We start from the raw sequence: 12,170 nt of genomic DNA, 5'->3' as shown, positions 1-12,170 counted from the left end.
GCCAGCACTGCTGGATCCCATAGGAAAATGTGGCAAAAGCATAAAATTGTGTAACTCAGTGAAACTTCATTACTTCTCCTTTGAGCTAAATATATAAGCTAAATATAAAAATGGCCTTATGTTGCCTTTCTTCATGTTACAAAGGAGTAAACATTCTCATGCAACTCTTTTTTTAGAGAACCGTGTCAAAATACTAGTACTCCCCTGTTAGTGTTCAGGAAAGTATTATGTTGCATTTTAAATGTATTCAAATGTTCTAAACAGTGGACAGTGGACCCTCTAAAAAATATATTGAAACAGCCATCATTTTCTGGCGTTACATCTGTGTAATATGCGCGTTATGTCGCTAGAGGGCGGTGCAACAGCAAGAATTCAATCCAAGGAGGGTGTGGTCGGCGAGGCCTTTGTCCATCACATGACGCTGCATCGGATTAATAAAAAAGGCAAAAAAATATATATATTTTCCTTTCCATGGATAGTTGAGCTTATACTATCATTGTAATAAAACATCTGTATTAAATGTAGGTCAGCAAAGATTAAGCATGAAATTAAATTCCATTCCAGCTTTATTGATAATCTGAGTGTAACTGGCATATCCTTTATAGGTATCTGAGCTGGGATATTAAAGCACAATGGGTTGGAAAGAGCCAGTAGTTACAGTGTTCATGGGTTTTTTCACCGGCTTCAGGATGAATACTGACCACTTCACGGTGTCAGTTAGGGTAATTTTGTCATGCAAAAGTGTTTGATTCTCTTGTAATTCATTCCATTGGACATTTATTGGGGTTTGGATTATTTTATTTGTCATATTACAAGATGCCTGTTCTTGTAAGTAGCTGTGAGTAGCAGTAACTCTAAAAGTGTAAGGTGTACATTTTAGTAAAGCCTGTTGATATGTAGAGATGTGCTAGAAGGACCGGGTGCCAGTCTGTAAACTAATCAATGATCTACAAGCAGAAGTCTACCGATGGAGAACAATATTGTATTGCTGCTCAGAGAACAAAAGGATAGCAGACTCTTACTCTACACACATCATATCATTGCTTCACAAAAACAAGAAACTTCTCAATATTGCTCATGTTCCCAAACATTCTGCCATAACTACTCAGTCCCAGCCACCCAAATTTCATTTGTCTCTCTTCAAACAACTCCTGAATTGTAAAAGCCCCTTGAAAATTACTGGTTGTGATTTTGGGCTAAATATGAAATAAATATTGTAACTGTGGTTATTTGACATGGTTTTAGTGTCATGTTAACAAATAAAACGCTTGCAGTTTAGAAAAACTGTTTTTGTTTCCGCTATTCTGTAATGGTGCCTATGACTATTGCAAGGTACTATATAATATATAGTTTTTTTTTTTACTATATATTACTTAACAGGACGCATGCATTAAGGTATTAATGCCGTAGTGACGTCATATGATGATGCGCTTGCTATGGCGCCTCCATTAACGCAATGCAAAGTTAGTTGCAGGACAGCGCTGTTCTGTAGGGGGCGGTAGGGAGCAGAAACGGGGAGAGCGAGAGAGAGAGAGAGCGAGAGAGAGAGAGAGAGAGAAGCGGAGGGCGGAGACTGGTCCTGGCAGCTGTGGGTGTGATGCTCTCTCGCGTCGAGCCTCCAAAAAACGCTTCTGTTGATCTTCTGCAAACGGGGAGCCCACCGATTATCGCCACGTACTGACATGCGCGCAGCGCCGGCGTCCTCCAGACACCATTCGGCCTTCGATCGCGATTAGCTCGTCGGGAAAGGCGTGGAGAAGGAGCCGCGGCGACCGTTCGTAGCCCCTGCTTCTCGCTGGGTTTGACCTGGTAGGTGTCCTGTTTGCTTTATTCCATTAGCCCGATGCTATCGGCACGGTTGCCAAGTTCGCTTCTTCTGGTCTCCTTTTCTCAACGAAGTCGCCCGTTAAGCCACTCGCTGGTTATCTGTCAAGTGTAGACGCGAGTTTTTGCGCTTGCGAGTTTCCCGGAAATAAATTCCGCCGCTGACCAGGGCGCTGGACTTTTATCAACTCGGTAACGATGTTCGACAAGGGGGTAAATATGAGCAAGAAAAAACGCGTTGCGATGCTTCTGTATACTGAGATAAAAGAATGTACACACGCTCGGCTTGACAAAGCGCACTTTAACAAACGAATTTTCATCCTTCCCCGTGCACCTCGAATGTCATCTAGCGTGTGTGCAGAAGGACTACATTTTTGGGAGACCAAAAGAAAAGTCGACGGCTGCGTGTTTCTGCGACGAGATCTGGCAACACCGTCTAGGCGGCTAACTAAGCTAGTTTTTCCAGGACACTGGAGATATGCAGGGAGGAAGAGGCGCCGACGTTTCACTTATTTTGTTGTAACATTCACGTTTTTCCACGAATAAAAACTTCGTCTGACGTATAACCAGTTGAGTCTCCGTCGCCCGGGAACCCCCCGTCATCATATCGTCCACCGGTACGCGCACAGTTCCCGACCAGCGGCTAGTAATGCCATTTTGGTCGGCTTTAGCCTCCTCAGGTTAGCCGCCCCGACGCCGTCTCTCTGTCTCCGAAACCGCCCCGCTGTCATCCATTTCGGGCAGTTGCACTTTGGTTTCGTTTCCTTGCGTCACGCTGCGAACCTTCCCGCCGCGACGAGTGGTGACAGCGCGGCCGAGGGGGGAGGGCGCCGCGAAAGGGACATTAATGATCGCGATAAATAAATAACCGTATTAGTGAGGGGGTTCGACTTTTTTTTTTTTTTTTTGTCCTCCTCCGACGGCACTGTGCAGAATTCACGCTGAACAATTCGGCGGCGGTCGCTCCCTGTTCCGAAGTGGATGGGTCCGTTTTCTAGAAAGTTCCCGAAGACGGGCGCGTTTACACCACCTCCCCACAAACCAAAAATCTGTTTACTAAATGAAAATTACGTGCTTTACGTGCATAGCGTTTTTGTAAAAAATAATCATACCACCTTAGATTTAATCAATTTAATTTCTGCGAACGTAGTTGCTACTCAGTTCGGTTCTTTTATCCGGATCCCGGCCTCGAACAACACATCCATTTATTTGTTAAGCAGCCTTGCATCGTTGTACATCTATGCAACGTGTCAGGTATGTGTGAAAGTTGGGTAAATAATAATTACCTGAAGTGTAATCAAAACCCTTTATTAGTAGCATTTCCATATTTTCCACAAAACAATGACATTGTGTGTCTCTGAGCAGAAATACAGCGTTGGTCTGTGGACCAACCCACGGTTCTTTTTTGCACATCGCTAGATATCTACTAGATTGTCGCTTTCGCTTTTAAATCATTATTTCTGATTTTGACACTTTCAGAGCTACGGTTGGGAAGATACATTTTAATTCGTTTCACCACTGACTAAAACCTTTGCATGGTACTGTACGGCGTTTTAACATTACTGTACGATGATAAACGCTTTGAGTTAATTGCTTTGGCTTTATTATTGGCATGCAGAATACATGCAGAAAATGACACATACCAACACATTGATAACGTATCACAATATATCACTGCATTAATTTATTGGTCTCATCCTCAGCGATCAGTAAGTATATACAGTTGCAACGCTGTTACGACAGCTTTACAGAGCTGGAGGACGTATGGCATCACCAGAACTTCTCAATATGCTCCAAAATTCATGAACCATTAAGGAGAATTTATTTACAAGTTAAACTGGGAATCTGTATGAATGTGCTTATATATCGATGGGTGGTTGTGGCCTAGTGGGTAACACACTTGCCTATGAACCAGAAGACCCGGGTTCAAATCCCGCTTACCATTGTGTCCCTGAGCAAGACACTTAACCCTAAGTTGCTCCAGGGGGGGATTGTCCCTGTTAATACTGATTGTAAGTCGCTCTGGATAAGGGCGTCTGATAAATGGCATAAATGTAAATCTATATAATTTTTTTTGGACTGTAGGTCATTTGGGTAATTTGTCAAGTTATGAAATGTACTTGCATGTTTGCCAGGAGTTAATTATTACTGAAAATGAATGGCAGACTGCAGCATTGGTCAGCCATGCATGCAGGGTTGAAACCTGTAAATCCAGTGCCCAGGTCTTCGAAGCATCAGAGACTAATGCACCTAGTTTCAGGTTTCATTTGTAATGTGCAACTATTCGAAAACGTTGCAAAGGTTGAAATCCAGAAATTTCCCTCCTTTCTGGTTTTGTAAAAAAAATCCAAAAGCCTTTCTTTAGTTCAAGTTTAATGTATTAATAGTCCAATTATTTCCAATACTGGATTTGTTCCACGGTTCCTCAGAGAGACTGCTAGGTTGGTTTAAAACATCCTCTATATTTATTGCATCTAATTTTCTTCGTAGAATCTTGCAAATCTCTCTTTTTATAGCTCAGTTTATCTGGAATTGGTTTATTTTATGTTGTAAAAGTGCCAGATCTCCCCTGCTTATCTCTTGTTAGAACTTTTGCTCACTTCTATTGCTCTGCCGCCTGTCCAGAAGTTAATTAGCAACGCTGGCCTTCATGTCTCCGTATTCAGTCGAGAGTTAAAATACAGAGCGCCATTGTTTTCATCTCCTTGGTGAGGATGGCATGAAAAGGCCAGTGAAGTCATGGAATGCTCCGGTCCTACAGCTCGGGCTTGTTTGTGAAAGCCTCCTGTTTTCTGACGCTCGGAGGCCAAGCAATACCCATTCCGGTGCGTCCCCCTGCGAGGCGAGCAAGGGGCGTCCGAAACGCTCGGGGGAAAAACGATGCGTTCACACCAGCATGAAGCGCTCTCCTCCCGGGCTTTCCAAAACAGAGGCGAGTGTTAGAATAACCCAGCTTCTCGGGGCAGCGGCTTGCTGCTCGCCGTCCTGCCCTTTAAAATATGCTGAATGTGTCCCGTTTAGATTACAGTTTCCACCAGCTGTCCTCGAAGGGCTCTCTGTCGTCACTTGGCTTGGATGCGAGAGCCTCCCCTTGAGTGACAGATTTGCAGGTCTCTCTTCTGTCTTGTGGAGCAGACTGAACGGCTGGAAACAGTTGGAGGACCATATGGCCTCCACTTGATTAAGGTTAGCGTTGTTCGTCAGCTCAGTACATTAACAACTGTTTCCTGCACCAGCTCAGCGCTTTATCTGTGGGATTGTTGTGTCCTTCATGTGAGCCAGCATGGATGGGGACCGCGAGGAAGTGTTTAATATAAGTATGGCTGGGTTTTGTTAGTGACGTTTTGGAGGAAGTATGGCGTGATCCATTAAGGAGAATACATTTACAAGGATGCCAAAAAGAACTGGTAATGCTTTAGTTATGCTTTATGCTTTAAACGATTTAATAATTTGTCAGAAATTAGCCATTGTTTCCAGTTTTTTTTGGTCATTGTGAAACACAAAGAAATGACTCCTCGGCTTTCAACCCATCACCCATGAACGCGGGGTGCAGTGTGTGGGGACGGTAACTTGCTCGGTGGCACCTTTGCGGTTCGGGATTTAAACCCACAACCTTACGATCACGGGTCCATTTCCTTAACAGCTAGGCGAACCACTGCTCTATTCATTTATTTGTATTATGAGAATTCTTTTGTAGGAAAATCTTGTCCATGGGAACTCTTGTCCGTGGCCCATGGGGATTTGATTTAACATGTAAACACTTATTATAATGCTGGATACTGCACACTGAGTAAAAGTACAAAGAATACAGTAGATGTGACATTGACCTGAATTGCTGTTTTCTGCAACAGTGTTAATAACAGTGTAAAAGCGTGGATTAACATGAATTTATGGTTGGTGATGAAATCATGCACTTGCATACTTGTTGGCATGTTGGTGCCACGGTGGTGCAGAATTTTGCTACCCAGCCCCATGCAGCAGTCCACAAGCTCAGGCATCTTTTTAAAAGTGCTGCATTTTCGTGATGCTGTTGACCACAGTTGCTTGATTTTCTGTTTTGTCTTTGCTCGCTTTGTGCTAAATAACCCACAGTATTTCCATCACTGAGTGATTCAATATGTTGAAATAAAACTGCTCTAAAAAAATGACATCCTGGGTGAAACTTTGGTAAACCACAGACAACAGCCCAGCTTTCTTTCTCTCTTTTGTAATTGCAATGCTCTCATATGTTGTTTGCCTGTTGTGGTTGGTTACATTTTGGGGCCTTAGCCAATCCTAATCCATGCAACCATGAGTCCTAATTAAGATGCACAAAGGTGATTTGTTGTAACATTGGCCTCAATAATTCACTGAAATGGGAGATCCAGATGGATTTGAAAATACCTTGTGTCGTGCATGCTGATCAGTCACCCAGTACATATGACAGAACATATAAGGTTGGGGTTTAAATGTCCCACTTGTGGGACTAATAAAGCGGATCTTATCTTTACTGATATATTTTTAAGGATGTCCGCACACTACACGTTACATAGAGTACAAAGAATAGAGTATACGTGACCTGGACCTGGGTTGCCATTTTCTGTTGATCACGGTGCCATGCGTGGCTTAACGTTGAAGTTGACGTTATGCTGCAGAATGTGACAGAACCAATAAGGTTGAGTTTTACTGATATATTTCTTTAAGGCTACCCGCACTTATCCTAACGTCTGAGTCATCCACACAGTAAATGTTATCAGGTCTCTTCATCTCACACGTTACATAATAATAGCCTATATATGATAGCCTGACCCAGTTTAGTGGCGTTTCTCCACGTTCGTACAATACTCCCGAAACCATCAGGGAACACCAGGACTCCTATCTCCACGACCTGCCTCAAGTTAAATAAGCTGCTGCTTCGAGGACTGGCCCCTGAAGAGATCCCGTCATTAATTAATCAGAGCTCTGGGAAACATGCGGCACGAGGCATCCCGATCTGAGCCCCTCTCAGATCATTTTAGTAACTTTGAAGTGACTTCTTGACACTTCTTTTAATAATCCTCGCTGTGAAAGATCACGGCTTTGTCCCCTCTCTGTGTGTGTTGTTTAACCTTTCATGGTGGGCCACTTACAATTTTTAAGAGCTTTTGGAGACTTTGGCCCCTGGAGAGAGACCGGTCCCACAGGCTCTCCTCAAAAGAAGGGCCATCGAGTGTCATGTGAAGGATAAGAAACTAATATCTCGCTACAATATGAGTCACTTTTTCTAGTTCTTATTTTTGCTATAACTGTGTAATAGTGAAGATCTTGGCTAGAGCAGTTCAATAAGGTTTTGCAATCTAATCGCAAAACAATGTTTTATAAAATTATGCCTGACTGCTACGAGCGAAGAAAAGCTAATTGATCTAAATGAGAATGAAGACTCGGCCAAGTTTCCCTCCCGTGCTGTGTTAGAAGTTATTGAATGTAGGCCATGGGTTATATAACACTGCGGCTGATGAGCACTTCCTGAAGGAGGAGCAGGTTCTATATATACAGCGGTGAAGTGTAGGTCAAACTGCACGCACTTCTGAGCGTTCCCAGAACACTGGATTTTTTTTTTTTTATGGAAAAATCCTATCCAAAAGCAGGATGACAGGGTGTTAAATGTCAAGATCAACACCAGCCCCCTTTTGCACCCATCAGATGACAAATGGACACATTTTCAGCATTCCATAATGATCGTAATAGTTGGTAAGTGAGAGCGTAGCTTGGTAGTTACCAGCATGGTGCGATTTGTACTGTGCATCATCTTTGTCTTCACCCCTCTTGAATTTTGCAGTCTTATGTGGGATTTTTTTTTTTTTACAGTGATGCATCCACTTTACAGTGGAAGATTACTACTAATCATAATAGGTTGGCAATAATGAATGGGTTAATTGACCATTTTTTCTCCCGTCGCTATGCAACACTGTTAAAATTTTTAAATTGTATTTTTAAAAGCTTGTATGTGTTGCCTGGTTGTGATGCCAATGAATTGGAATCAACATAAAATGTGCGTTAATGTCTAGTTTTGAATGAGCTCAAGTGCACGACAGTTCCAATCCTGTTTGTCTTTAATTTCCAGACCATTAGATCAGCTGACGAGGTCAGGCTGGGGGGGTTGAGGTCACCGCCGCCAGACTTGTTTGCCAGTGTGGCTAATGGAGACGTAACCTCATTCACAGTCTCCTCTCTCGATTTATCTTCCATCCAGTTCAGCTGCTGAAGTCCTCAAGGGGATTTGCGGTCCGTCAATGAGGAACTACAGGCTCATCTTTTGCCATAACCTGAAGCAGCCATAGATGACCTTTCGATTCACTGCGAGTGAGTGGAGCAGAGGATAAAGTGGACTTCTGGGTATTTGAAGTGATAAAAGGTGAGTTACAGAATCTCTGCTTTTGATGACAGTCAACCCAAGTTGAAGTGCCACACGGCTGCGGAGCAATGCCTATGATCTTACCTTGCAGATATTACCGTGTTGTTATCGCATTGTCAACAGATATTTGCACTCTCACAAGTCCTCCCAGAATGCCAGATTGAAACTGTGGTTGAATTAGATTTAGATTTGAGTTATTTTGCCAGGCAAACAGAACTTGTACACAAACTAACTGTGTTACTTTGCAGAAGAGTGATGTAGCAAATAAGCTCCGTCAGCTGATAATGTTGTCTCAGCCATATTTTGGAGTTATGGTAGCGTGCAAGTTTTATTGCTCAACCAGGGTATAATGGCCGATTCCAGTCATTTTTGCCAAGATTCTGACAACGCTGGCACTGGGCTTGTTTCGCAGATAACAGATGGAGGTCACATGCTTTGGCAGTCCAGGCTTTGGGGTGCTGCTGTTCGAGTGGTTTAACTGATCCACTCTGTGTCTGTGTGTGTTTTCATGGCAGGTGTGTTTTTTTAAGAGCTAGCATGCTCTAGTGTGGTGGCACCTGCTCTAGTTAGCATTACTGACATGCCTGGTCGTCTGGCCCCGCCTCCCACGTGACTGTGAGCGTCTCTTCTTACCTTACCCACTCCTCAGATAAGACTGGCGGACGTGGAGGGGTCAGCCACTTGGGCATCTTCAGAGATATTTGTTTTTTTTGCAGCCCCATCCAAGATGTGTGCTTGTCCTCTTTTTCCCGTCCGTCGCCCTTATTGCTTTCTCCCCCTGTGTCACTTTGAAAGACGAGTGAAACAGCCCGGCTGTGGAAGCAATGAGAAAAAGCCTTTCTCCTTCCCCCGGCGACTCCCTCAGCACAGCCAGGGTGTTCGGGATCCCCCTGGAGCGAGTGCAGCAAAGTGGCCAGCCTGGACACGAGGTTCCCCTGCTGGTCAAGCACATCGTGGACTACATAGAGGAGCATGGTGAGTTCACCCGCCTGCCCCCCCTATGACTTTGGGGGTGCAAGCTCACAGTTGTAATGAATCAGCAGGTCAGATATTTGGTAATATAGATAAATCAAGCTTTATCAGTGTTTAGCTGCTGTTTTAACATAAGTCAAAATCTGCATACTTTTTGATATTACTGATATCCCAGAAACCAAATACTGTGTCCCAATCTTGAATGAGGTCTCAGCTTTTTTTCCCTGTTTAATTATTGTTCTGTATGCTTTCATTAATAAAAACGGCGAAATATCTATGGTAAATATCTACAACGCTTAAAGTAAATGCAGCACTCATGTCACACAGACCTCTTAATTCGAACATGACCCTCTCAGCCCTTCTCTTGACTAATTCCGGGTTCATTCAGGGAGATTAAGTGGTGATCAGGAACACGGTGGTAGTAGCGACTGGGTCAGTCGGATGATCTGAATACATCAACAGCTTCATCCTTAACCTCTGTCAAAAACCGCCCTAAGCCATGTTCCAGGAATAAAGACATTTTTTTATACTTTTTTTATCTTTATCTTTAAATGTATCGTTATCTATAAAATGTTTTTTTTTTATATGAAATGCCATTAAATTATGTTTTATTGCATGGCTTTGTTGTGGGGAGGGTAAGAAATCCAGTGATGCTTTGCCAAGGACACTGTGGCCTTGTGGTGACATGAAGGGAACAAAAACATCTTTTGTAGAGATGCTCTGATAAGTCGGCCTTTACAATCTTTACAAGTCAATCTCTGCATCAGAGAGGGTGGGCAGTAACGTGCTTCCTTTCTTAAATAAAGTAAAAGAGGGAGTGGAGCGTTTTGCTCCACCCTGGGAATGGAGGGAGGGGAGGGTCAGGCACGTCGAGTGTGTAAACACCCCCGTCCCTCCGATAACTCTTTCTGCTGTTTGAAATTTAGGGATTTTTAACTAGACAGTGAAAAGCCTTTAAAATCTGCTGACTCACATCTTATGGTCTTGTAAAGGGCCATGATGAAATCTTGCTGTGTCACGGCACCGTGCTCTATTTGTTTGAAAGGTGCTGGTGTCTCAGTGGGTGTGGTGGGTGCAGTTTGCGCACAGTGACCCCGTCACTTCATACATCGTGACATACATCAAGAAAGAGTTTGCCATGAGTTCAGAAAAAGAATTAAAAAAAAGCTTCCTTTCTTTTGCTCCCCAAAGAGGAACTTCCTTGTGTATACAAGTGGATCACGAGTGTTTGGAAGTGAACTGGTGTGTGTGTGTGTGTGTGTGTGTGTGGTGGGGGGAGGGATTTCTGGCAGCTCAGTTGAAAACGGCTCCTGCGTTCACAGCACAGCACCTCTCCACCATCCAGCTGCTTTAAACCGCCGTGCTCGCCTCCGCACCTGCCAGTTGTACAGTCAAAGGTCAAAGTTCAATAGGCTTTACTTGTACTGCTGTACTACCTTACAGGAGGGGTGAAGTCAATTCTCATTGTTTTTTTTGTTTTTTTTTGATTGACAGTGGTCAAGATCACTGTGACATCACGTACATTCTGTCCTTGAGAAACACCTTGAGAGAATTTCAAGTTCAAGGCACAAATACCCAGGACCTTTCCTTTTAATTTCACTCGAGATAACTGTGACCATCAGTGCAGTCAAAATTCTGCTCTGCTTTATACAAAATTTTTATTTTTATAATTTTTTAAGCATAATTACTTATTGTTGCTGACAGCAGGGCTGGCCGTCTTCATTATCGCTTGTGGAACAGGGCGCACCAGGCTGATATCATTCCTCTCACTTATCCCTGCAGTGACCTTGACTTGCCATATCTTTACTGAACAGTTTTTTGCCAAAAGGCATAAAAATAATGAATCACTCTAATAATGAATTATTTTAATCACCCTAATCATGAATACTTTATTTATTATTTTTCATCTTGGAAATCAAGAACCTGGTTTTAGCAACTCTCATTATTAACTAGCACGAGCAGGACCCTGACCTTCCTGCTCTTCTGCAGGGGGACTGGACATGGAGGGCCTGTTCCAGGTGAACGGGAACGCGGAGCGCGTGGAGTGGCTGCGGCAGCGCTACGACAATGGTGAGGAGGTGGATCTGGAGAAGGAGGCGGACCTGGCATCGGCCGTCTGCCTCTTGCGCCTCTTTCTGCAGGAGCTTCCCCAGCCTGTAATCCCCCCAAGCCTACAGACTCATGTGTTGCGCCTCTACCAAGGTGGGTTTTTCCATCTTGTCCTGAGCTTCCTTTCCATCACACCTTCTTCGCAACTCATCGTTTCATATTTCTGATCCAGCAGAGGACAACAGCGAAGAGGAACTGTCCAGAAACATGAAGTACTACCTGCAGCAGATGCCCCCAGTGAACTACAACCTGCTGCGTTTCCTGTGCCGCTTCCTGGCCAACGTGGCCACCCTGCAGGAGGAGAGCTGGAGTACCGGTGCGCTCGCCGCCGTCTTCGGCCCTGACATTTTCCAGTACGACATCTTCCTCTTTTTTTTTTTTTTCCATGGAATCTTTTACTGGGTTCTAAGCCACTGCCTGCGGCCGGTTTACTCTTTAATATGAGTGGCTGGATTACGTTCAGTTACTCTATAACACGCCCAGCAGGCCACAGCACCATGCGGCAATATAGATTAGTATCTGTTCTGGTATTAAGTAGCGCCGGTAACCGGCCAATAATTGTTGGGGGGAGGTGGGGTCACCTTCAGCTGTGACTGCAGTTTTGAAATGACCCTGCTTCTGCCGTCGCTTCTGCTGCAGCCTGGACACGTACGTGGAGGACCAGAAGGAGCAGGAATCAATTGGCCGCATCCTGGCCGAGCTCCTGGACAACCAGGAGGAGATCTTTGACTCGGAGGAGGATGACATCTCGACCACCAACGACTACAGTTCCATTAACGAACAGGTATGGGGGACAAGGGTGTCTTCTTCCTCTTACATACATCCTCTTTGAATGAGTACTGATGCACGATGGTCATTTGTAAGTCAAATGACCGATAGTACTCATTGATGG

The 12,170-nt window shown here is 44.1% G+C and overlaps 1 protein-coding gene across 4 annotated transcripts in view; it reads left to right on the top strand.

The window, feature by feature from the left end:
• The first annotated feature begins 1,569 nt into the window (after window positions 1-1,569).
• Window positions 1,570-12,170, top strand: part of fam13b (family with sequence similarity 13 member B) — a 36,444-nt gene continuing 25,843 nt past the window's right edge. The window contains exons 1-6 of one of the 4 annotated variants that reach the window (XM_028959784.1): window positions 1,570-1,809; window positions 8,036-8,197; window positions 8,993-9,172; window positions 11,159-11,371; window positions 11,451-11,631; window positions 11,918-12,062. In XM_028959784.1, the coding sequence (XP_028815617.1) occupies window positions 9,022-9,172; window positions 11,159-11,371; window positions 11,451-11,631; window positions 11,918-12,062 (690 nt within the window). In that variant the 5' untranslated portion in view covers window positions 1,570-1,809; window positions 8,036-8,197; window positions 8,993-9,021. Of the gene's footprint in view, window positions 1,810-3,885; window positions 7,534-8,035; window positions 8,198-8,992; window positions 9,173-11,158; window positions 11,372-11,450; window positions 11,632-11,917; window positions 12,063-12,170 lie in introns of those variants that run through there. The other 3 variants (XM_028959783.1, XM_028959785.1, XM_028959786.1) reach the window with 3 other exon arrangements.

Source organism: Denticeps clupeoides, chromosome 18, assembly GCF_900700375.1.
Source record: "Denticeps clupeoides chromosome 18, fDenClu1.1, whole genome shotgun sequence".
Classification (NCBI taxonomy): Eukaryota; Metazoa; Chordata; class Actinopteri; order Clupeiformes; family Denticipitidae; genus Denticeps; species Denticeps clupeoides.
This window is presented reverse-complemented; position numbering and strand designations above follow the sequence as displayed.